The 27,188-nt window shown below is 40.7% G+C and overlaps 1 protein-coding gene and 1 long non-coding RNA gene across 4 annotated transcripts in view; one reads left to right on the top strand and one right to left on the bottom strand.

The window, feature by feature from the left end:
* The window catches only part of LOC115068428, a 75,864-nt gene that overhangs the window by 34,084 nt on the left and 14,592 nt on the right, over positions 1–27,188 (top strand). The window contains exon 1 of one of the 2 annotated variants that reach the window (XR_003847778.1): positions 7,111–7,233. The exons of the other annotated variant lie outside the window; for it this stretch is intronic. This is a non-coding gene — a long non-coding RNA (uncharacterized LOC115068428). Of the gene's footprint in view, positions 1–7,110; positions 7,234–27,188 lie in introns of those variants that run through there. 2 annotated transcript variants of the gene reach the window in all.
* The window catches only part of Srbd1 (S1 RNA binding domain 1), a 209,274-nt gene continuing 198,162 nt past the window's right edge, over positions 16,077–27,188 (bottom strand). For both annotated transcript variants that reach the window (XM_008823071.3, XM_029558632.1), the window contains exons 20-21: positions 19,962–20,146; positions 16,077–16,887 (exon numbers count right to left, since the gene is read on the bottom strand). In XM_008823071.3, coding sequence (XP_008821293.1) covers positions 16,598–16,887; positions 19,962–20,146 — 475 coding nt within the window. In that variant the 3' untranslated portion in view covers positions 16,077–16,597. The remainder of the gene's footprint in view (positions 16,888–19,961; positions 20,147–27,188) is intronic.

Here is a 27,188-nt window from a genome sequence, read left to right as displayed (position 1 = left end):
ATAATGAAATGCATATCAAGAATGTAAAGATGGCTCAATATTAAGAAATTTATTATCATAATACAACTTGCACATGCATACAAGGAGACATACTGCATGGACCCTCCTGAAGATGATAAGAGGGCACCTAATAACATTGATGCAATTTTTGACTTGAGGCTCAGTAAAATAACAATAGGTTCACATTTCTTTAAGGATTTATTTATTTTATTTTATGTGCATGAGTGTTTTGCCTACATGTATGTATATAGACCATGTACATACAATGCTCACAGAGGCCAGAAGAGGGAATCAGAGCTCCTGGAACTAGAGTGACAGTGGGTGTTAGCTGCCAGGTCAGTGCTGGGAACTGAACTCAGGTCCTCTGCAAGTGCTTTTAACTGCTGAGTGCCAAAAAGTTGCATTTTCTTTTTTTAAAAAATAATTTATTGAGAATTTCATACATGCATATAAGATGTATTGATTAAATCCATGCCCACTCCCTCCCCTCCAACTCCTCCCATATCTCCCCATCACTTTTTTTCTGATAACTTCATGTACTCTTTCTTCTTTTATTTATTTATTTTTTTATGGGGCTTTTTGGCTACTCTAACATTTTCTAATTTTCACTTTGATATGTTTTTAATTATGGACTTTAAAAAATATTTATTTTTCATTTAAAAAAATTATGTGCATGTGCATGCACGTACGCAAGTGCCCACAGAGGCCAAAAGAAGGCGTGGATCCCCTGAAGCTGGAGTTACAGGAGGTTGTAAGCCACCCGATATGGGTGGTGGGAATTGAATCTAGGTCCTCTTCAAAAGCAGTAAGCACTTTAAACTGCTGAGCCATCTCTCCAGGCCCTAATTGATGGATTTTTAAACTTTCAAGTGCTACTTACTGGTTGTGCTACTCTGGATTACTTCTGTGAATAGTCTGCAAGTGAATATTAACCACTCTTGTTTTATTCTGGTTTGAATAGAAAAACCACTGTGTGGCTGCACTTAGGGGAGAATGTTCTTTGTCCTTTTGTTTTAACTGCACATAGTGGCAGGTCTAATCCAGATCTTAGTAAAATTTCTCCAGAGAAAAGTTTACAGACAAAAACCTCCTGGTGAGGATCAGTGATGAATTGATTCACCTGAAACAATAGAGCCCATTGATGTAGGGCAGTCAGACCTGCTTCCTCAGAGGACACAGAGTTGGTTTGTTTAAATTCTGAAAGATCATCTGCCCTGGAAAGGGGAAGGAATTCTGCATTCCCTCCCTTGGTCTGTAACCTCATCCTGGACAGCTGCAGGGACACGTGCACAGAGAAACCCCACCCCTTTGGTATTCATACATAACTGCTTGGCAATTTGTTTTCATCACCCAGTTCTGAGATAGGCTTTACTTGCTGGGTATCATGCTCTCCACAGAGGAAAGTTTTGTTTTGTTTTAGCTCCTCAAATCACCAGACCCCTCTTGGGTCAGTCCCTGGATTGACCTCAGTTCATCAACAACTTCTGATGAGTGTAGCTGCCCATGCTTGACCCTGAGACAGTGTCTAATCAACCCCATTTCAGTATTTCAGTGTTCTTTTCACCAAAGCAATTGTCCCAGAATAGCCCATAGTTAAATATTTCTCCCAGTTCCTTTGTTCCACCAAGAACTTCAGTGTACACTCTTTGCTTGGAAAATAAGGTACAGGGGCTGGAGAGATGACTCAGTGGTTAAGAACACTGGTTGTTCTTGCAGAAGACCCGGGTTTGAATCCCAGCACCCACATGGCAGCTAACAACTGTCTGTAACTCCAGTCCCAGGGGATCCAACGGCCTCTCCTGACCTCTGCGGGCACTGCACAACACAGGTGCACTTACCTACATGCAGGCAACACACACACATAAAATAAAAATAATAAAATAAAATTTAAAAAGTTAAAAAAAAGAAAATAAGGTACAAAAAGGAGGGGAACCAAGGATGATAAAAGTTAATATAACAAAGGCTCTACAAATATGCACTTATAGTCTTTTCTTAGCTTCCTTGATGGATATAAAATAATAATGACCCCAATGTATTATTGTGTTTGTAACACATATAGATGTACTCATCATACACTGTAATGGTATAACACAATGAGACAATAATAATAGAATAGAATATCAGAGGCAATAGAGTCGTATAGGAGTAATGCTTCGATATCTCCATGGGAATAAGTAGTATGAATCTGAAGTAGGTTAAGCTGAGTTAAGATGTGTATGACAAGGGGGCTAGAAAGATGGCTCAGTGGTTAAGAATACTTACTGCTCTTGCAGAAGACCCAGGTTCAGTTCCCACCACCACATGGTGACTAATAACCATCCATAACTCCAGTTCCAGAGAATCTGATACCCTCTTCTGGCCCCTGCAGGCATTGCAGGCATAGTGCACTTGGACGCATGCAGGCAAAACACTCATACACATAAAAAAGTCTCTATAAAAAATAAAGATGTGGCAAGTGTGTAGAAACGCTAAGAATATAATCCAAACAGGCATCACAAGAAAGCTACAGATCAACATCTGTTATGAATACAGATGCAAAATCCTCAAAAAGATACCAGCAAGCCAAACCCAGTAATATATAAAAAAGATCATCTATCAGAGAAGTTTTCTAGGGCTGCTATAACAAAGTACCCAAAATGGGTGGTTTAAATATCAGTTCTGGAAACTGAACAACTGAGATGAATGTGTTGCACATCTATTCTAGGTCTAACTCCTGTTTTCATGTGACATTCTCTCTTGGTGTGCCTATGTGCACATTTACCCTTTTTATAACAATACTAGTCATACTGGATCAGGAACCACTTTAATCCAATAGGACCTCATTTTAACAAATTATATCTGCAGTGATCTTATCTGCACCTGAGGTCATATTCTGAAGAACTGGGGATCAGGACATCAACATATGAACTTTTAAGGCATAACATATGCCATGAGTAAGTGGAATTAAGATTGGCTTAACATCTGAAAATAAGTTAATATAACACACCATATTAGTAGAGAACAGAACCCATGTGATTATCTGGAGATGCAGGAAAGAACTGGCCAAATTTAACATATTAAAAAAATTAGGAAGGAACTTAAACCTGATACACACACATTCCAAAACAAAAAAAAATCTACAACTAACATCATACTTAATGATGACAAAACCGAGTACTTCCCGGCAAGAACAGGAACAAGGCAAGAATGACCAGTCTCAATTTCTTTTCAGCTGTATTCAAGGCTCTAGTGAGATCAATTGTATTAAGTAAAAGAATGACTATTTCAGTTCATGAAAGGCATGATCTTATACATAGAAAATCCCAATAAATCCACTAAAATTAGAGCTAATTAATGAGTTTAGCAAAGTTGTAAGATACAAAACCAACACTATAATAAAAAGGCAGTTGTATGTCTACATACTTGCAGTGAACATACAGAAGATTAAATATAAGAAAACCCCATTTATAATCACATCAGAAGAGTAAAATGCTTAGGGATAAATCTTACAAAAATGCAAAACTTACACTCCACAAGCACCAAAAAAATTTTGAAAGAAATTTAAAAACAAATAAATGGAAAGACATCCCGTGTTCATGATTAGAAAGTTTAATTTGTTAAGATGGCAATATTTCCCCAAATTGATCAACATAACAAAATCCATTAAAAATATTGGTAGATTTCCTTGGAGAAATTGACAAGTTCATCATCAAATTTATAAGAGACTGCAAGGGGCCCAGAATAACCAAGATAATCTTAAGAATGAGGAAGAAATTAGAAGACTTACACTTCTCAGTTTCAAAATTTACTGTAATTCTACAATACTCCAGACTATATGCTACTGGACAGACATATAAATCTATGGGCTAGAATTGGTCCATAGCATAAAACCCTTGTGTCAAGTATGGAAGATATTGTCATTTCAACAAATAGTGCTAGGAAAACTGAATATTGAAAGAATCAATTTAGAGCTCAACTTACTCCTTATATAAATATACACCATGTCAGGGGACTAGACAACAAAATGTCTGAGCTAAAATTATTTTTCAAAAGTTTGTTTGAGACAGGGTCTTTACACATAGCTTGGGTTGTCTTTAAACAATCCTGCCTCAGATTCCTACGTGCTGAGATTACAGGCGTGTACCATGACACCTGGCTTAAAATAAAGTCTTATAAGAAAAACATGGTTATAAGCCTTTGCGACCTTAGATTAAATAATAGTTCATGAAACATGATGCCAAAAGCTTAAGTAGCCAAATAAAAAAGTAAATAAATCAATATGAAAATTAAAAAATGTGTTTCAAAGAATGTCATCAAGAAAGTGAAAAGAAATCCCACAAAATGGTATAGTTTTTTTAAAAAGTCATATGTCTGATGAAATGCTTTATTTAGAATATACAAAGAACTCCTACAGTATAGAAAGGTACCCAAATTAAAAAGTGGCCAGAGTCTGAACAGACATTTCTTCAATGTAGATATACACACAGTCAACACACATATTCAACAATATTATCTGTGAGGGGAATGTAAGCGAAAATCACATTGTAAAACCATTAACATGGCTATAATAAAAACATATTAACAAATATTAAGGTGGAAAAATTGTAGCCTATACGTGCTGGTAAAAATATAGGGTGCAATAACTTTGGAGAACAGTTTGCCTTTGTTCAAGGGAGTGGTGTTGCACACCTTTAATCCCAGCACTGGGAAGGCAGAGGCAGGAGGGTCTCGTCAACTTGATCTATATAGCAGGTTCCAGGTCACCTGGGGCTACCGGGAGACCCTGCTTCAAAACACCAAAAAAAAAGAGTTAAGTTTGCACTTCCTATGAATTCTATTTGTAGATATATACCAAGAGAAAAGGTACACAAAAACACATGGATGCTTTTTGAAGAATGATTCATAATAGCTCCAAAGTAGAACCACCCAATGTCCATGGACAGATGGTAATTGTGTATGTCCATTTATACAGTATATCGCTCAGCAATAAAAATACTGATATGTCTCACAAGATGAACCTTGAAAACAGGCTAAACCAACCATAAAAGGCCATATATTGTGTGATTCCATTTACATGAAGTCCAGAATAGAGGCAGGTGGATTAATTTTTGCCTAGAGCTTGGGTTGATGGTGAGTTGTGGAGCAGCTGCTTAGTTGGTATGAGATTTTTTTGTTGGGTGGTGAAAACTGTCAAGAATTGCCTGTGGTAACAGTTGCAGAAGTCTGTGAATATGCTAAAGCCCATTGCTTTATACCCTCCATTATTATTTCACTGTCCTGTTGTCTTTTGGGACAGGGTCTTGCTATGTGGAAGGTGGCTATGCTCACCACTATACTACCAATGCACATAGGGCCAGGCTGAATTTGAACTTGGGCTTCCCCCCTGCCTCAGCCTCTTGAGTGATAGAGTACAGACTTATGCCATCATGCCCAACTTGATTTGTATGTACCTTTTAAATGGCTGAATGGTATGGTGTGTGAATTTTAACTCAGTAAAACTGTCAACCAAAAATAAAAGAGCAGGGTACAGTTTCTGGAGGTGAAGCATGGTTGCAGACTGTTTTCTTTGGTCCTGGCCCTATTCACTGGGGCCAGCAGACTGCAGTAATGAGGAGTTGGCCAAAGCCCAAAGGAACTTTCTTGCTCTGTGCTTTGCTTTGAGCAATTTATTTTTAAATAACCTTTTTTCAAATTAGACATACAGTCTAGTTTTGCATATCCTCTCCTAGGGGTTTTGATGTTTTTATCTTGGGGATGGGATGGGACATGGAGAGTGTTTTCCTCTTTGAAAGATGTGGGTTAAGGGCCATTTGTCAGCTTTAGTTTTCTTGGCCCTTGACTCACATCCATTTTCAGCTACAACAGTTTCCAGTATCAATCACACAGGAGCCAAACTCTCCATGAGCCAGAGTGATCTCCCTGCAGCTCTGGATTTCTCCTTTTCTTTTATGGATATGCAGTGGCTGCACAGTGCTCTGAGGGCTAGGCAGGAGGAAAAGGATCCAAGGGAGCCTACTCAACAGTGAAGATGGGCAGGTTCTGGGGCTGCCCTATTGGGGCATTTGGGTAGCCTGGGGTGGAGTTGAGGTCCCCAAATACAGAATGGGACCAAAGGATGATGAGGTGGTAATAGTAGGGGAATTGGTGTGATAGGGCAACTTAATATAGGAAAGCTAAGTGCATTGGAGAAATACCAGTTCTAGCAGAGGCTGTACTGGTTCTGTTTATGGGCTCTCTAGAGTTACGTGGGCTCTCTTCATCACCTACAGTCCCATCCTCTGCCAGGTGTTCCATGGGAAGTCTGGCTGCTACTGTGGTCATGAGGATTGTCCCCTTGCCTTACTTGCATAGGGGCAAGGACCAGACTTTAGCACAGCCTTCATCATGTCTGCTGCCATGAAATCCGTACTGGCTCCAGCACAAAGATCTAACCCCACTGGACCCACTTCCTTAGCTACTGTCCAGAGACCAAGAAGTAAAGCCTGGAAGTACATGGGAACCTGTCCCTGGTCAGGTGATCACTGAGCAGTCATAAAGACACAGGAGACAGGAAGACAGAAACAATACCGTGTCTGTTTTATTTCCTGTTCTGAGCCACCACCATTTTGCATAACTTCTTCCAGGACAACCTGGCAAGTATGAAATGGGCCAGGTTTTCTTGTGAGGCTGTGAGAGGCTCAGTAGTACCGTGCTTTGTATTTGCTTTCTCTGTTTCCTGGGCTTGTTTATCCTCTTCCTTTTTCTGCTCTGAGATTGTAAGGGTTCTAGATTTGCTTTCTGCTGCTGTGATAAACACCATGTGATCAAAACCAACTCAGGGAAGAAAGGGTTTGCTTCATGTTACAGATTACAGTCCATCATGGAGGGAAGCCAGGGCAGGAACTGAAGGCAGAATCTTGAAGCAGAGACCACAGAGGAACGTTGCTCACTGGCTTGCTCTTTGCTTCTGCTTAGCTGGCTTTTTTATTCAACCCAGGACTATCTGGAGAGGGGTGGACCTGCCCACAGTGAGCTGGGTCTTTCCATATCAATAGCAAGCAAGAAAATGCCCCACAGACAGGGCCACAGGCCAATCTGATGGGACAAAGTCCTCAGCTGAGGTTCTGTCTTCCTAGCTGTGTCAAGATGACAGCCAAATTTTGCTACCACAGTATACCTCAAGGAAACCTGAGTGTGCAAGCTTTCTTCATGCTCTGTCTTCTGCAGACACTGAGCTAAGAGAGAGACCAAGGCAAACACGTCTGGAAGAACAAGGTAAGAAAATGGAAAAATCAGGTCTAGTAAAGATGAGGTCAAAGCTAGAGGTGGTGAGGAATGAATTAAAGGGGCACAAAGTACCTGGCTCACCATAGACAGTGGTGGCTATTCAAGGTCACCACCCTGAAGGTCAATGCAGAGGAAGACACTAACTAGATGTTGTTCTATCATGAACCTAAGTGCACAGGAAATGAAGGAAGTTCTGTGGCCAAAGAATAGTTTATAAAGGAACACTTGATTTAGTCCTGGAGGTAAATTTTTTCTGAGAAAATTTCATGTGGGGTGAGATCCATTCCCGCAATGCAGTGGAAGTGTGGAGACAGAGGGGGAAGGGGGTGCTCCCAGGATAAAAGACTGACTCTCTGAAGGCTCCATAGTGGCAAGTGTGATGACTCATCTTCCCTGCCAACCTGACTGGATTTGCAATCACCTAGGAGGCACACTCTGGATGCTTCTGTGAGGGCTTTTTCAGAGAGGTTTAATGGAAGAGGGAAGGTCCACCCTGAATGTAGACAGCACCATCCTCTGGGCTGGGCTCCCAGAATGAGAAAAAGGAGAAAGGGAGCTGAGCACCAGCACCTTTGCTCCCTGCTCGTGACTTCTGATGCAATGTGACTAGCTGCCTCAATGCCGTCCTCCACGAAGGACTGCATCCCTTTTAAGCCATGATCCTAAGCAAGCTTTTCTTCCCCTAAATTGCTTTTTGTCAGGTATTAGGGTGCAGCAACAAGAACAGTAAGCCATGTAGGTGGCAACATCACTTTTCCTCTTAGGGCCACAGAAAGAACTCCTGAGATGCAGAGTTTCTTCACTTTTTAAACATCTCAACCCATAATAAGCAATATTCAATATTTTACATTTTTTTTAACTTTTACAAAAACTTTATTGAGAGTTTCATACATGCATATAGGGTATTTTGATCAAATCCATGCCCACTCCCTCCCCTCCAATACCTCCCATATCTCCCCATCACTTTTTCTTTTCTATTTTTTCTTCTTTCATTTATTTTTATGGGGCTTTTGGGTGCTCTAACATTCCCCTCTCTGAAGAGGTAACCCTAAAATCTTTTAAGGATTAGATACAAGCTCCCAAATACTTTTGACATTTTAGGCCTTTGTAACAGAGTATGTTGCTAACAGTCCCAAGGATATTTTGACTTTTAGCCAAGAAATTGGCTACGTTTCTTTGGGGTCTTTTTACCATAACTACCTAGCCAATTCCTACCGCCTATTTTTTTTTTTTTAAATTTTATTTTTTTTTTTTATTTTACGTGTATGAGTGTATTGCCTGCATGTATGTAAGAGCACCAGTGTCGTGCAGTGCCTGCGGAGGACAGAAGAGGCTGTTGGATCCCCTGGAACTGGAGTTAAGGACAGTTGTTAGCTGCCATGTGGATGCTGGGATTTGAACCTGGGTCTTCTGCAAGAACAGCCAGTGTTTTCAACCACTGAGCCATCTCCAGCCCCTACCTCCTATTCTTATCAAGCCATCCTCTGAAGGGGTTACCCAAATTGCCAATAGGGAATCAGGATGCAGACTGCTCTGGCTTCTTCCATGCTGAACAGGGGATGCAGGGTGAGGCAATTGGAATACCCCTTCGGTGGGTCTATCTAAAAGACTCCCAAATTGCATAACTCTTATCTCTAGGGGGGAAAGAAAGTCCTTGAATTCTGAATAGGAGATGTGAAGGAGAAGTAAAGGCAAGAGTAATTAGCATTACAAATTCCAGACAGGGAACTAGAAAAAAGAACTGGGCAATTTTCAAATTTTCGTATGAGAGTCCACTGGAATTTCTTGACAAGGGCATCCAAAAGCATCCCTCTATTGGGTTCCTCATCATTTTTCTTTTGTCTTCCAAGGCTGGACTCTAGAGTGATGGATTCAGGATATGCTTTCAGGTATTTTGATAGCTGTTGGAGTGGTTAGAATCAATGTTAGTTCCCTCTCAGAGGCTTCTAAATAGGGGGAGAAAACAAATTTATCCATCATTTTAGAATACCTGGTTGTCTCCCTTAGCTACAGGTGGGCACTACAGTATTGGAGGCCAAGATTTGAAGTCTTATATCTGAGCAGCACCTCTGGCTAGGAACAAATCATCAATGAGAAATAATTACCTAAATAACTTTTTATATAGACTTAAGCCTAATGTCTGGGAAGTGTAATCCCTTGAACTCTTAAAAAAATATACTGATGACTTTACTCGTTGGTTATACTTTCCTTTTGTGGGTGTTTAATACCACACAGTTGGCCCAAATAAATCAATTTATTTTTACACTTAAGGTCATTTGAGGATCTGTTTCTCAGGGGTCACGTGGGCTTGGGAGGAGCTTCTGGCTCCTTTCTTTTACCAGTTCCATCTACCTTCTATCAACACACACAGATGGACATACAAACCATGGAATGATGTCTGTTTTTACTATCAGAGAGGATTTTGTGGTTGTGGACATTTAAATGTGCATATACCTTGACACAGCACTACCATTAGGACCATGCACTAGTGTTCCAGGCAGCCCTGCTTGCATCTGTCCGCAGACAGTGAGCCACGCTGCCTTACTTTCCTCATCACCGTGACAGAATACCTGGCAGCACAGCTGGAGAGAAGAAAGATTATTTTGGCTAATGGTTTCAGATTTCAGTCCGTCATGGTAAGGAAGGCAGACCAGGAAGCAGAGAGCACAGGAGCAGAACCAGGGACAGGTATACCTTCAAAAAAAAAAATTCACTTCTAGGGACTGGAGAGATGGCTTAGGGGTTAAGAGTACTGTACTGACTGCTCTTCCAGAGTACCCAGGTTCAATGCCCAGCACCCACACGGCAGGTAACAATGGTCTGTAACTCCAGTTCCAGGGGATCTGATGCCCTCTTCTGGCCTCCTTGGGCATTGCACAACACGGGTGCACTTACATACATACAGTCAAAACTCATATCACATAAAATAAAAATAAATACCCCCCCACACTTCTAGTGACCTACTTTTACCACACAGGCTCCACTTCCTAAATATCTCAGCCTTCTAAAACACTGCCACTGTCTGGAGAACAAGTGCTCAGATCAGGATTCTGCAGGGGGCCTCTGAGACTCACCAAAACCTATAATGTAGGTGGTGATAATGGAAACATTGTTCATACCATATATCATATAGAGACAATGCAGAACAGTAGAAACAATCCCAGCTTACTGAAACAGTAGTTACAATATGAATTTATTAACTATTTTTATGAAGAATCACATGAATACGAGCTATAAAAGTAGCTACTTGCCAAATCATACATTTTTATATTTTATTTTCTGTGCATTTTATACCACAGTGAATGCATTCCTTTTTTTTAAGTTTAAAAAAATTTTTTTTACATGTATGAGAGTATTGCTTGCATGTATGTGAGTGCACCCGTGTCATGCAATGCCACAGAGGTCAGAAGAGGGTTTCAGATTCCCCATAACTGGAGTTAAGGACGGTTCATAGCTGGTGCTGGGAATTGAACCCGGGTCCTCTGCAAGAGCAGTCAGTGCTCTTAACTGTTGAGCCATCTCTTCAGCCCCTACATTCCTTTTTTAACCAGGAAAAGGTCATAAAGTTACAATAAAATGGCCCAAAAGAACCTTACATATTAGCCATGGATTCAACTGTATAGGCAAAATGACAGTATACCTAGGAAGTCAGTTGTTTGGGTTATTGAAGTACCAAATTACATTAACTTGACCAAATTGGCAGTGCTTTAGCTCCATGAATCATTTGAATCATGTGAAACAAAGAATTTGAGAAAACTTTTGACTTTCCCTGGTGCCACCTTCTTCATCACTGAGAGGCATGAACCTGGGGCATGTGGGCAATGCCAAGTGGTCAGGACCAGTCATTAGGTTGGAGACACCCAAAGGCAGGCTCCCTTTTGGGGGAATTCAGTTACAGTGGTCTGGCTACACAGAGGTGGGAAGTTTTGTCCGAAGTGAAAAGATTTCAGTAGGCAGGCTTTCATCTGTCACTCGGTTGCTTAAATCTAGAATTATATTTGGCCTAATTGCTTGGATAAAATGGGATTTTCCTTCTCCAGCAACTCAGGGTTATTAATAGAATGCCCCCCCCCATTTACCATTGCCTCTTTAATGGGATTTTTCGGCTAGGATTGGGTCATACAGCACCGTAAGCCTGCTGGATGGCCATATTGTTGTGAAAAGCCCTCTGGCATTGGAGAGCTTTCTCTGTGGCATTTAGATAAATGATTTCCTTCCTTTGGTATGAGAATTTACTCCTTTAAGATGTTTGAGGGACGGATATTACAATATTTAGAGTCCTAGTATGAGGTAACAAAACGGCAAATCTTTTGTGGGGGTGACTTTTAAGTTCTAAAAAGTAATACTTAGTGTTGTTGGGATCAGTCTGTTAATCCTCTCATCCCTAAATAAGAAACCCAGCCTGTGCAAAGCCATCTTCGTTGTGTAAGATGAGTGAGTGAGAAGAAATCCCATCTTTCTTGCTGTGGAACAGACTGCTCTGGCAATAAGCCCAGTCATTCGGGAGTTCTCCATGATCTGTTACTTAAGTCCAACTCATAATTATGACTGAGTTTAGGCAGGAGGCCAAAATGAAGAGACCGACTAAATTGATTTTTGGTTTTTCCATACTGTCCCTTCTTGCTATTTCCAGTTTTAATGTAAGTGTTAACTCCGAGGTCAGAGCTAGACAGACTGCTACCCCCACCCCCAGCACTCCACCAATCCAAAGCTAAGCTTCCTAAAGTCTTGATTGTGGTTTCCAGTGTCATGAGATGCCACCAGTATTCTGAAGGGGACAACAGGTGTGCTGACCTCCAGAATGCCCATGGGAGTGGGCAAGGCATCTTCAGGTGCTGCTTACATTTTAGGTCCACCAGGCTGAAGACAGTCCTCGATGATGTCTTATTAATCTTTTGTCCCTGGCATCCAGCACAGGATCTGCTAAGTGCCCAGGAAATGCCTTCTGAGTAGAGTGTTTGGGTCGAGACGCCCATGCTTTCTTACATTTTTTCTTGCATTCTACAATCATCACTTCTCAAAGACCCTCATGTTCACTTATAATTTTTAAAAGTATTGTTCATGTACTTTTAAAAATTATCTGGAATTTATTTTTATGTGTAATATAACAAATAGAATTTTGTCCCAATCTCAAATATCATTTGCTAACATAGCTGAATTCTCTCTCTCTTTTTTTTTTTTTCGGTCTTTTGAAACAGGGTCTCCCTGTAGCCCCAGCTGGCCTAGAACTTATTATGTAGATCAGGCTGGCCTTGAACTCACAGCTCACCGAAATCCACCTGCCTCTGCCTCCTGAGTGCTGGGATTACAGGTGCGTGTCAGCATGCACCATGCCCAGCAGTTCTCATTTGTTTTATTTTGTCCTTCTGTTTGTCCAGTCCTGTGCTAAACACATGTAAACGCGTTTAGACAAAATACACTGTTGATGGCAGTTTTAGAGTATCATTTATTATTAAATAAGGATTTCCCTTCTAACTTCCAGCTCAATAATTCTTTTAAAGTATTGATATGATAGTTTTTATATAATCTTCCAAATAAATTTAAATGTAAACAAGTAACAGAAGCAAAGGTATTTGGAATTTTGGCGTATATGTGTATCTCTATAATCTGCTTTTTATAGATATTATTTTTGGAAGACTGGTTTTTCTATAATGCCATGCTTCCCAATAGGAATCTAGTAATCTTAAAAATATTCTGCTCTCATTTCACATTCAGTAGCAAAGTCCTCTTAATTTTCTTCATCTTTTTTAAAAAATATTTTATTATTTTTATTTTATGTATATGAGTGTATTGTCTGTATGTATGCAAGTGCACCCGTGTCGTGCAATGCCGTGGAGGTCAGAAGAGGGCTTCGGATTCCCCTGGAACTGGAGTTAAGGACGGTTCGTAGCTGCCATGTGGGTGCTGGGAATCGAACCTCTGCAAGAGCAGTCAGTGTTGTTAACTGCTGAGCCATCTCTCCAGCCCCAATTTTCATCTTTTACATTGCTTGCTACATTATTTCTTGACATTTTATAATTTTATTATAAAAAGGAATCTTTATTCTACCATATTGCCTAATGCAACTTTATATTCTTACATTCTTATTAGATGTTCATTTATCCATCCAATCCCTCAGCCTTTACTGAGCTGAGCACCTGTTGCATGCACGGCACTTTTCTATGGAAAGGGATACAGTATGGAACAATAATGTATGCTAGGGAATGCACTTTGCTATAAACACCCTTCCTTTGGCCCCTGATTAAATGAATGAAATTTTTTCCCCCTCACATGATGGCAAGCCCAAATGGGGCAGTCCAGGGCTATTTTGGAGCCTCTACAATGTCAGGATGAATTCAGTAGTCTCTACTGAGTACCTGTCATTAGTCTGCATCCAGTGCATCAAGAGTAAGAACACAAGCAGGATGGTGGAACCTGACCGTCACCTTTTCCACTGTTCCTAGAACCCTGCTCAACGGCTTCTGTCAAACTCAACTGGCCAGAACTGTACCCCATGGCCATCTTCATTAGCAGTGCTCCCTTCAGTTAGCATCTCTTAGTAAGGGAGAAGGGAAAAGTAAATCCTACTCTTAGAGGGATTCAGAGTTTTACAGTGGAATGTCATATTCTGACTTGCTCCTTGGAACACTTTTCTATTTCACATCCATTCATTTCATTGGCGATCTCATTCAGTCTCATGCCTATAACTGAGATGGGGATTACCAGATTTACATTTCTGGTCCAGTGCTGTCCCTTGGACTTTAAATAACTAAGTGCCTGTGATGATTAGTTGTAATTGCCAACTTGAACCAACCTAGAATCACCTGGGAAGAGTCTCTATAAGGGACTGTCTAGATCCTGTTGGCTGTGGACATATCTGTGAGAGATTATCTTAATTATGCTAATTGATGTGGGAGGACTTGCCCACAGTGGTCAGTACTGTTCCTGGGCTTGGAGTCCTGGACTGCAGGAGTGGAGAAGGCAGGCTGAACACTAGCACGCCTGCATTTATATTCTCTTCTTCAGATTGTGGATATAACGTGACCAGTTCTCTCAAACTCCCAGCACTGTTACTTTCCTGCTATGCTATACTGGACTGAAACCTAGAATTGTGAGCCAAATAAACCCTTTCCTCCTTTAAGTTGCTTTTGTCAGAGTATTTTGTCACAGCAACTGGAAAAGAAAATGAACTCCTTTACTCCAACTAACTGTTCCTCTCACAGCTTTCCCCATCTCAGTAGACTCCACACATCCTGTTGCTTATGCCAGAAACCTTGTATCCTAGACTTTTGTCTGACTCTCATCAAGAAATCCCATTTGGCTTACCCACTTCTAACTATACCCAGAATCTTGCTATGTCATCCAGTTTCTGCCACTAATATTTTTAAAGATTTAAAAACTTTAATTTATGTATATGCTTGTGTGAATGAGTGTCATGTGTGTGCAGGTGCCTGCAGAGACCACAAGAAGGCACTGGATCCCTTGGAGCTGGGGTAACTGAGATGTGGGTGCTGAGAACTGAACTTGGGTCCTCTAGAAGTGCAGTAAGTGCCCCCAACTGCTGAACTATCTCTCCAGTCCCTAATACTCTCTAGTTACCATATTTTATACCTGCATTTCTTCATCAGCTCCCAAGACACAGAGATAACACTGAAAATTCTCAAGTTCTTGACTCTTCTCTAATGATGCTATTCTCATCTTGTTTCTAATTCTGTCATCACCAAACCCACAAACTCTCCAGTCGTGGAAGGTTGTGCACCCAGGGACACAGTGGGAGAAAGAGAGTTGCAGAGACAGTTCCATTGGCACAGTGTGAGGACACAGGCAGCTCCATCTTCCCGGTTTAAGTGACAGTTCTGGGAGATAAGCCATTCTAATAGATAGCATGGGGAATTAGTGTTCTCTGACTTTGGGTCCACTCTTAAAAATTTAAGATTTTGCCGGGCGCGGTGGCGCACGCCTGTAGTCCCAGCACTTGGGAGGCAGAGGCAGGAGGATCTCTGGGAGTTCAAGGCCAGCCTGGTCGACATAGTGAGTTCCAGGACAGCTGGGGCTACAAGGGAACCCTGTCTCAAAAAGACCAAAAAAAAAAAAATTTAAGATTCAGTCTTTTTTGTTCAGGTGATTATGATGTTGGTGTAATAAATACTGTAAAGATCAGTAAAAAACAGAAAAAGCAATTCAGGAATGAAAGTGGTAGGCAAATAGGACTTTAAAAAGATCGTGTATACCAGTTCAAAGGCTGTATATTTGAGAATAGAAAACCACCAGTCAAAACTGTCATGAAATAGACAGTCACATTCACTACATCAAGACTACTATGGGGTGATTATGTGATCCAAAATGTAGCATCCTGAGATTAAAGAGGCATTATTTTAAAGTATGCCAGGATGATGGGTGCTTACTAGCAATCTCAAAGACAAACAGGATTGCCTTTAGTTTTCATCTTCTGCACATTAATAGGAGAAAATTCGGTCCCCATTTACACAGATAACCTCACTACGCAAGTCAACAGCAGCAGTAGTCAGTGTGGGCTTTGCTGCTGTCAGTTTGACCTTGAACTGTCATGCTCACACCATCTCCACTGAACAAGGGCCACTTCCTCTACTGTTTTCATTCTTGGTTCTTCTCTTGTGATTTATATTTAATCTTTAGAAGGCCATTTTTATTGCAATTTGAAGTTTAATACTGATGGTTAACAAAGGATATACCCTTCTGGGATAAGCTAAGTCAAAATCATTCTTGAAATTTCTAGAGACTTCCCTCTTTCCCAAAGGCACAGTTCCACAAGCCACACCTTCCTTAATCCAGTGCAACTGCCACCATTTGCTCAATGAACAAAGCAAACCAAGTCACCAGTCACAGCAGTTTATTATAGGGTCAGTACATAGATCTTTCAGAGGAACACTCTGGACCATTCACTTGATGGTCACAAACACATGATAATCTGTTTTACTGGTCTATTTTTGGTTTGTCTGGCAAGGGAAAATAAAGATTACAAAACTAAGAATTATGTCCAAAAGTCCCAATTTAAAAAAACAAAATCAATAAAATGGCAAGATTAAATACTGCTAGCCCTAATGTGTCAGCAAACATTGTACATTTCAAAAAAAAAAAAAAAAAGACAACTCGTCAAAGTCCAAGAAGACGGGGGCTGGCAAGTAGAAGTGAAGCCACTTATTATAAAAAAAGCAGTCAATGAAGAATTAGAAAAAACTTTAAAAATTGGTCAGAAAACCGTTACTATATAATGCTACACCAGAATGTCTATTGGTTGCTTTCATAAGGGGAAATCAGGGCAGTGTGAGGAAAACACTTGCTTCTTTAACCTTTGACTTGTTTTGGTCAATGTTGGTGTTTGGGGGAGGGGCACTCACAACACCCGAACAAGGTCCAGAGAAATCCGAGATCGGGGGATGTCAATGTTGAGGACTTGGACCTCCACTTTTTCTCCAGGGCCCAGGCCAAGGCTCCTTCTCTTCTTTGTTTTAGAAAGCTTTGCTTCTGTTATGTTCCTTATGGGAATCAGTCCTGACTTCCCCACTCCTATATCTACAAAAACCCCAAACAGAGTGGCATTCTCCACTTTTCCTGTGAGAACGGTTCCAACCTGCAGGTCTTCTAGACATACTATGCTTCTCTTGAAATCAGGTTTATCAAAATCTGTGAGGAAAGAGGAAAAAGGTCATTGTAACTCAGAAGTCCTTGTACCTCAGAGGACCAGTATTCACTGTGTGTTGACTGAAATATATGCCCAGATCAATACTGAACTTTGAGGGAAATAAACAGAAGGAGCCAAAGACAAAGGCCTGTTGAGAGAAAACACATCCTAGGAGTTCACATAGAACAGTTTAAGAACATTTACTCACTTTATTTTCTCTAAACTCCATCTCACTAATGTGAACATTAGCGCTACCTTATTTTTTCCCTGTAAAGGATGAGGAGTGCACATCTTTGCTCAATGAATACAAACGCTGAGAGAGCAAGTTGGTATCTTTTGGTCAACATGGATGAAATTCAAATGTTCTCTTTCCTTACTACTTCCCCCAAGTCTAAAATCCAGGAATTGATGGTTTCCATTTCAAAAACATTTATCTAATCAAATTGTATAGGTTCTTGATTATCCACAGCTCAGAAACTGAGGCCAGCTAGAGCCTAACCCTTCTGCCCTTCCAGTTCAGTTCATTGACTGTTAATTAATTCCTATCGTAAACCTTGTGTCCAGGCACTCTGCTGGATGCTGGATACACCGAGACAAAGATGCCTAGATTTCCGATCCCAGGCTCTGTAGAGCCCTCTTTCCTGGATCATTCCAGTTTCTCTGTTCACTGACACTAGCCTCTGTAAAGTCAACACGAAGCAGGCCAAGGAATCATTATGGTTCCAGTTAGAACAAAACAACAACAAAGTTTTTATGAGACAGAATGAGAAAACGAACAGTTTAAAAGGGGGTTGTGAATTATCTGTGGCCTGCGTTCACCCAGGCTTGGTTGGCCCCCTTTCCTAGGATTACTGAGTGTTGACTCTAATAACAAAGAACACATTCTACTCTTGGATCTCCTTTTACTAAGACCTCATTTTCCCCTCTTCCCAGCCCAGTCCATTTCCTTTTCCTCCACAGCTGTTGGCTTTATCCTGATTACTTGTTAGAGCTATCCTTTACATTTGTATTAACAACTGGTCACCTCTTCTTCCCCTCCCCCAGTCCAACCATCCTAAGACCAGGATCTTTTCAAAATTAAGCTTTCTTCCTATAAAACAAAACAAAAACCTTCTGTAAACTCTAATCTCATTTTCCTCATTAAAAGTATACTAAAATTGGAATTGATTCTGTAGAATTTCACCTGATGCTGAAGCACTGAATTCCAAAAGCAAGAAACCTCCTGTAATGTGATAGCACACCAAGCCGAGGCTGTGTCAAAACGAAGTGAAACTAAGTCGCTGATCAGGTCCAGAGGCAGGATGGTCTCTGAGGCCCCATAAGGCAGTTTTCATGCTTGGAAACCCTCTTTCCCTCTCTTTTCTTGCAGAAGTCCAGCTGCTGCAGATTCCCCAAGGGGTTCTGATCAGCTGCTTAGTTTAATTTTGCATGAAAAATCAGAGTCAGAAAGTAGTTAACATGTTCCCAAAGACAGTCTGGGCCACTGAGAAATCAGAAAATCCTCCATGTACTATGCAAACATTAACACTTTGATAACCAAGCAGCACAGCCAGGCTGTTGTCACCAGGCTGCTCCTAATTATGGAAAGTAGCTTGCAAGGGAACATGAATAGAAATGGAATTAATTATGTATGTCACTGAAAAACCAGAAGCCGGGATGAGGAAAAGAATGAGGCAGGAAGAAAGGAAATACTTTGAGAAAATGGAGATGTAACAAATACCATAATGTTGAAAAACCCAAAATACTGTCTACTCCCTCATAAGTACAACTTGCCTGCCTCCCCCTTGAGAAGGCATTCAGTGGTAAAATGACAGTTTTCAAATGTCTTAAAGATTGTGACTTAACTAAGGCAAAGGTTAGTTGTAAAGTTTGCTTTAAAAAGATTTGAAATTTTACCCATCACACTGGAAACCCCAGGTCCTCCTGTGTTTCTGCTTAACGAAAGGCACCTTAGGTAAGGACTTCTACTTAGGTTGGCTAATTGAGTGTTCACTTTTGTTGAGTCTAAGGTGTAACTGAGCAATCAACACCATGATAGGAAAACAAAGATGGACAAGGAAAGCCAGTATAGGCCACTTGCAGCTAAAGCACCTTTGTCAACTGTCCAGTGCATGGGCACCGGCATACCACCCAATTTCCACGACTGAGAAATACTGATCTGTTTAGTGTCTCTGCAAGTTACATCCATAGAATTCACACAAAAACCAACCAGTCTTCTCAGTGGAGATGGTTCTGTCTGCTGAAATAGCCAGTTTACATAAAGGACAATTGGGAGGCTTTCATTTTTCACAGGTTTTATTCGCTCTTAATTTTTTTTAAGCATGCAGAAAAGCTGAGGGATTAGAACAAGGAACTTGTTGAGTGTTTCAAAATTTCCTAAACCTTTTCTGGAGGAAGCATGTTGAACTGCCTCGACACAGCCTAACCCTGAATGAAAAGTGTCAACTTCTATAAATATATCATCAAAAGTGTCATGAGACAAGTGTGCAGATGCATTTAAATCTCAGGGGTTCCTGTTCAAACTTCCTTAGGAAGCATGTCATTTGATACTGTCATTCTTTTTCACTGGGTCAGTGCTCTCAACAACTATGGCTATTACACTTCCTTCACCCTCTACCTGTGCAGAAAGCTGAGCACACTCTAAATTAGAAAGAAAACCAACAGAGAGATATCATCTTATTTGCTCAATGTGCTCATTGACACAGAATCCAGAAACCTGGAAGGCTGTAATTTAGAAAGAAGATTCACTTTTTGGCTTGTGAATTGAAAGCTTTACCTTGACCTTCTGCCTCCTCAGACACAAAAAGAGTTTACAAGAGGCTCGGAAAAGTGTGCCTTGGTGCATATAGTAATATAATACACACTGACATGCTTAGTCCGGGGGAAAAGGTAAATAAACAGTGGGCAAGGAACCAGAAGACCCGGCTTCTAGCTTTGGTTCTAGATGCAAACTCTAATGACTGAAGGACAAATAGCAAGTCTGTTTCCTCATGGACAGAGTGACAGAATCTATGAGGATCAAAGGTAATGATGTAAGCCACGTGAAGGCGCTGATTGCAACTCAAGTTCAACTCACCTGTTCGAAAGTCGAAGCTTTCGGGCTGGCTCAGACCGTCTATGATGATCTGTAAGGTGTGTGCTGTTGTTTGCAATTTTTCTGAAGTTTTCTCTATTCCTTCCTTTCTGAGGTATGAATTTATTTTTTGTTGCATTTCGGGCTTTCCAATCTCACTCAGTGTCCCTCCGATGAATGATAAAAACCTTCAGTGGAAAGAAAAGCCCAATATTTATCAGTAATACCACATTTTAAATTTCCTTCCCACAGGCCCTCCTCAAATTCTCTTGTCTCAGATCCACACATTGCCACACATCAAGTCTTCACTGAGAATCTACTAATGTATCCCATGTTGCAGTAAGTGATTGATCTGAGCGGGGCAATTGGCTGTGATGAGCAGGTAGATTTAGGTTCATGTCCTGTTTTTCTAATGCAACACCAGTTGACACCAGGAACATTTACAGTATACTGTTTAGGATAGTTTAGTGTCGCAGACATGTTTTCGAAATAAGGATATCTATGTTTACCTCATATTTCCTACAATTTCAGTTAGGAAAACATTTGAATTTAGATTAACACAATTTATGATGATACCAAAATGCAACAGAACACACATCAAACCCTGCTAAGCTTTTAGATGGATCACTTGCCTCTGTGCCACATCATTGTTGTCTATGTACATTTATGTCTGAGGCTCTGTGGTGATGTGTAACTTGTCAGCATATGGCCAGTCTAATGATGCAGATGCCATCAGGCCACACAGAAATGAAATTACATAAAAAACACGGAGTATTCAGAACCAAAAGAAACATACTGGAGGGGAGCTGGGTGGTGTCAATCAGTAGTAGCATGAGTGTGTATGTGTTTAGCATGCCTAGAGCCCTGGGTTCCACTGCCTAGCAACAGAAAACACAACCCAAGGGAAGTGCGTATGTGAATGAAAAAGTAACTTTCTCACAAAAGGAGGCAAGTAAAACCTCACAGATGAAATCACAGTTACGGGATCTTTACATACTTTGCATATCACATGGCTGCAACATATGCAAAACAAACAGCTGCCCTTTTGCTTTCTCTGTGTGCACTAGTTCCCTTGCTTGCATAGATGCTGCTCAGTGACTTAGTTTTGCAGTTCAGACATAAGCTAAAGGAAAATCATAACATCACAAAACAAAAAAAATAATGGGTTAAGATGCAGTTCCCTTCAATTACACTTGAGTATTGGGCTTACTTTCTTGACATTCCTTGGGCTGGGTATTTTTCTACATCATTAAGTTCCATTTCCTATGATTAATGGTACTTTAAAAATGTCAACACAGTAATCAGACAGATAGTGATACTAATGCCCTCAAATCCTTTCCTCTAAGGATGTCTCTTGAATACAGGAAGAAAAAGAAAACTGCTGGAGGTTTGTCTACAGTCAGGATCGGGATATATCCCACTTGGCAGGAGACTGTATCAGTGTGTGCTTCCAAGTCCTTGTATTGTATTCATCCCGAATAAACCTCTTAAGTAATACACTGGTACTGATAATCTTCTATCTGCTGGAGAGAGCTCTCATTTAACTAGGGAGCCTCTTTGGGTTCAAATGCACAACCTTTCTGGTTAAGAAAAAAGATTCTCTAGCATCTAATAAAATCTTTTGAGCATATATATTTTGGTTAATGGTCCAACAAAGAAGACAAGGAGCAATGCTTAGTATCCATTGGAAATGTGCTTCCATCCAAACTGGACACCAGGGAGATTCACCTTCTCAGTCTGTGTCCATGGCTTCCCCAGCAGGAGGAGAGGCAGCCTGTACATGTTGGTGCTGGCAGATGGGTAGCAGCACATGGGGCTAGTGACAGGGCCCAGCTGCTGAAGTGCTGACTGACAGGGCAGATGATACATAACAGTCTCTGCCTATAGCCATGTTCCTTACACAACTCTCTAAACAGTTCATGCTCTGCTGAGCGGGCTTTCCTGGTACTCACTGACTTGACTTTATTGGTATGTAACTGGCCACTAAGTATACACCTTTCAAATCCTCAGTATTCTGGCTCACATGCATTTGTTAAGATGCTAGAATCAGTGCAATCATGGGCTGTCAATTTATAACCCTGAATAGCATTTAGCAACCAGTAAAAGTAACTAATGGCAGAAACTTCCCAAAGCACTATACAAGTCTTTGCCTCAATAACAAAAACACCTACTCAGCAGGCCACTTGGAGTCTTAAGATTGTAATTGTGGTGTGTGTGTGTGTGTGTATGTGCGCGCACGCACACACACACACATGTTCTCTCTCTCTCAGTATTAACTGCTGCCAGTCACTTCCATATTCCATATTATGCCTACTTGCAGTGACTGCAGTTATAAGATGAAAACTGATCTGTTTAACGTGGATGCTTATTTCATGCATCATTTTCATTCTCTCACACTGAGCCTGAGGGCAGTGATAACTGAAATGAATGAGAAAGCACCAAGTTTTTGCTAATGCTTCATATTGTTTTATGTATTTTGAAAACTTTCTTTTTTAAAAAAAATATTTATTATTTTCATTTTGTGTATATGCATGTATTGTCTGCATGTAGGTGAGTGCAACTGTGTCGTGCAATGCCTGCGGAAGTCAGAGAGGTGGTCGGATCCCCTGGAACTGGAGTTATGGACAGTTGTTAGCTGCCATATGCTGGGATTCGAACCCGAGTCTTCTGCAAGAACAACTAGTGTTCTTACACTGAGCCATCTCTCCAGCCCCGAAAACTTTCTTAAAGTTAATAAGGTCAGAGAAAAAGAAAACTGGCAAATGAAAGGGAGAGGAGCTAGAAAGAAAGAGAACTGTGGCTGGCCTTGGGATGTGTCCTAGTTTGTTTCTCCACTGCTGTGACAAAACACTCTGACCACTACCAATTTGGGGAGGAAAGGGTTTATTTGTCTTATATCTTCTGGGTCACGGTTCATCCAGGAGCCCAAGGTAGGAACTCAGAGCAGGAACCTGCAGGCAGGAGCTGGAGCACAGGCCATGGAGGAATACTGCTTACTGGCTTGCTCCCCTGGTCCCTGCTGAGCATGCTTTCTTATGTACCATAGGCCCACCTGCCCAGGGGTGGTACCAACCACAGTGGGCTGGGCCCTCCCACATCACTCATCAAGAAGATTCCCCACAGACATGGCCACAGGCCAGTCTAATAGAGGCAATTCCCCAATGAAGCTCCCTCAACCCAGGTATGTCAAGCTGACACTAAAGCTGTCCAGTACAGGATGGATGGCTCTCTTACTGGATTTTGAATACAATCAGCTGTCTGTGACAGGAAGCACTACTTTCTGCTCTACTACTCAGTAGATCTTGCTTCTTAAATAGTTCAGGTGAAGTTTATTCCACGTGTTCTAAATTTCCCCTTATTAAGTAATACTCAAATTAAGTAATACTCAATACAAAATACATCCTAGCTCAGAAGTACCAAATAAAAACACTGAATTTTAAGAAGCTTTGAACACAGAATGTTAGGTAAACCTGTATTGATAAATATGTACCAAGCACTGTGCTTGCTGCATGTTATCATTTAATCGTGACAACAATCTTGAAATATAGAAAACAAAACCTGAGGGCAGTTTAGCAGCATGTCCAAAGCCACACAGCTATTTTGCTCACTGGAGCTTCATACCACATGCAGGTGTCTGTGTCAATGAATATATGTAAGAATCATTGTTGTATTTGGTTAAGTAAAAACACAATGTGTTTATGAATACTGAACTAACAAAATTCAGTGGCAGATTGCTTTTGAACATTAGATAGTTAACACCAAGTATATCCCATAAAGAACTTACTACGCACAAACTTTTAAATGGACAAGTCTCCCTCAAGTCATTGAGTTACTGAAGTCACAGCCTCATTTTCTCCACTGTCTCTAGAAGGCTTTTTCCATTTGCTAAGGACTGCTGTTAGAGCTGCTGTTTTGATTTAATATGTAATTTCATCCATCTTACTTAGAGTAAGAAAGTAGCATAAATGCAACAAATAAGCACATCATGTTCTTTTAGCACACATCTGCACAAAGTTAAAACACAGACCCTTCAGTAGAGACCATGCTTATTTTTCAACTTAAAGCTATATAAGCTAATGCTGCTGATATTTTCAACAGAAACTTGCTACAAAGAAAAAGTCTTTGTAAAAGTTTCCCCCTCCCCCCCCACAAAGAATAAGAAATTCCCTAGATTCATAAGACTTTTGAAATGGCCGTTCACCATTCAGATTTATGTAATCGTTTCCAGCACAGAGATTTAGGAGCCAAGGGGTGCACTAGACCAGAGCAACATGATAGCCTACAGAGCTCGGAAGAGCTGTGATGATGCAACACAATCACTTTGAAAACAGCACACACTATTCACAACCCACCAAGAACCACACTACCAAGCAAAGTCCTCCTGCTTGTCTACCCACTCCATGCTTCTCATCAGCTTTCAAACTTACTTCGTTTCACCCATTAGTGTTAGATTTAAAGTAATCTCATCAGTAAATAAAAAAATTAAATGTGAGAGCACAGTCATTTTGGAAATGACCAGTTGTGGCCTGCCCTCCGTGTTCTCTTTCATTGCCAGAAAGACTGTGCCACTCTTCTTAAATCATTGCATTTCTTCTCCCTGTCCCTTTAAACTGGGGTTGCAGATTAAATGGCGGGACAATGACTAAAAGTCCATCAAGATACGCTACTCATGAGTGTGTAGTTTCAAATCTATCACTCTAAAGATGAAAGACAAAATTGAACTCAACATGGCAAAGGAAAACTGCTGTCCCCTTGCCACTGTCCACATGGGATGATGGTACGCTGGGCAGCCCAGGCTCAGTCTGGCTTGATGGAAAGAGCTGCCAACATCACCATATATACTGTGATCAAATTGCAGTGACAGCCACAGGAACTGCACTTTTATCAGCACTGAAAAATCTTTTCAAATTTCTCCTGGATAATCCAAGACACTCACCTGTACCAGAATTCTTAAAAACCTGTGCTGGTAACAAACCCCACAAGCAAGTGTAAATCCAGGTAGAGTGCACTTAATGGAGAGGCCCCAGAGATACCCACTCACTGCTTGACAGAAGCTAACAGAGAGCTAATGAAAATAGTATCTGAGTGGCTTTGCTTAGCATTTAATCAACCATGGAAAGAGCAAAGAGCTCTCCATAAGAACATATGGCTAACTGCATCTTAAAAACTAACATTAGAAATAAACATCCTGAAAAGTAACTGTTTCACGGAGGTTGAGGGCTTGTTCTGAAGGCTCTCAGGCTCTGACCTGGGAGCACAGTTTTGAATGTTTTGTACTATCTGGGCCAGGGTGGGCACCTTCAGTGCCATTGCTTGGCACCATTTGGAAGGTCATTGTAGCATCTCTTGCACTGACAAGTAGCAGAAAATCACAAAGTCCAGAGGAAGCTGCCATGGGTGAAGGGCACAGGCTTCTCCCCAAAGGTTTTAGAAGAAGCAGGCTGTGAGCTGCCTTTGACTTCTGAACCTGCGTTTAACTCACTAAATGTCCCTCCTTTTTGAGGGTCTTTTAGGCCCACTGGAAAGCTGATACTCATGCATGTAACTACATGGAAAACCTGTCTCCAGATAGCTGTTTTACTGGGGCTGGAGAGATGGCTCTTGCAGAAGATTTGGGTAGTATTTATCATTATCTATTCTAACATCCTCCTAAGTTTTATACTGTGTAACACATGAAAATGAAAATAAAGGTATCATGTACTGAAATGCTATCATTGCTATTCTGAAAATGTCTAGACACCTGGTTTAGGAATTGCCTCACAAGTAAATTTACAAGCACTATAAAGAAATTCACTTTCTCACTTTTTGAAAACAATCACCCTCCCACATACAAGAGAACTCAATTTGGGGGTGGGGGTGCCCCAGCATGTCCTGTTTGATTACCGTCTTTGTGGTGAGTCTGGGTGTTCTCAAATATACATGCCCTACCTCAAATGATAATGACTTGCTAAAATCAAAGCTCTTCAAAGAAGTGTGACAAAATGCTGAAACCAATTAAAAAATACTTTAGAAGAGCATTCTCTGCTTTACCCAAAGTCTTGAATGAGCTTGCAAACTCATTTTAAGTAAGGATAGGAGAGCTGGAGTAGCTTCATTTCTACCTTCTCCGAGAGGCAGGATTTAAAAATTTTTTAAAAAATTTTTTAGAGGAAGCATTTCTTTACAACTTTAACATACTCAATAACAATTTCCAGAGCAAAGATACATCTCTTTCAAAAGTAGCTATCAAATTTTTAGGTTCACAGTTGAATTAATACAGTTATACCATATTGAACTCATTGTAAACCCTGTAAGACATAAAATTGAATGATTTTTTAACCTTTAAAAAAGATCTCCATTTCATTTAAAAATATTCTGTTTCTTACAGAAAGACTCATTGTTTTTACTAATAACACTTAGATGTTGGCACATGCATCTCTAATCTGTATGTATCTGATTATTACTAGCCATCATCAGTTGCACACGGATCCTTGGCACTTGTGTATGGATATAGTCATTGGGTAGATTTCAATGGTAATGTTTATCACCTCTACTAATTAACATGACGTAAATTTTTATGCTTCCTCCTCAAATATAACTCATTTTTTAAATTTGTCGATTTTTGTGTGTGTGTATATCACACAGAACATCCCAATCAATCTTATTCATCTATATACCCACTTCCCAGATGGCACCCTCCCATAGCTCCCCCTCCCCACTAGAGACCTTATACTCTGTTATCCCTGCTACTGTCTGCTGTGTTGTCGGCACCCCCAGCCATTCCCCAGTACTTGTCCATCCGGTGAATCTAGTCAGCCTATCTAGAGGTCTTTGTTTTAGGAAGGTCAGCTGTTCCTCATCTAGCAGCAATCAGTTGTCAATATTCCTTTAGATAAGATTGGGGTCTGCCGTTCATTTTCCCAGTTTTATGCTGGGTTACTGTCTGGGAGTTTCTTGGGTCACCCTGGCCAGCAACTCAAAAGAAGGTATCTCCTATCTGGAATTATTGCTTGTTATGTAGCCTTTAGCTATGCATATGGACTCTTAAAAAATTATATTGGCCCCTTTAATCTTTGGTTAAACTTTCCTTTTGGGTGTTTAAGGCCATACAGTTGGCCCATATAAACCAATTTATTTATTTATTTATTTTAAACCAATTTATTTTTACTCTTAAGGTTGTTTGAGGATATGTTCCTCAGGGGTCACATGGGCTTGGGAGGAGCCCCTGGCTCCTTTCTTTTACCAGTTCTG

The sequence above is a fragment of the Nannospalax galili genome, unplaced genomic scaffold (genome assembly GCF_000622305.1).
Source record: "Nannospalax galili isolate Female #2095 unplaced genomic scaffold, S.galili_v1.0 scaffold286, whole genome shotgun sequence".
NCBI classification, from domain to species: domain Eukaryota; kingdom Metazoa; phylum Chordata; class Mammalia; order Rodentia; family Spalacidae; genus Nannospalax; species Nannospalax galili.
Note: the sequence above shows the minus strand (reverse complement) of the source record. Positions and strands in the feature narration are given on the sequence as shown.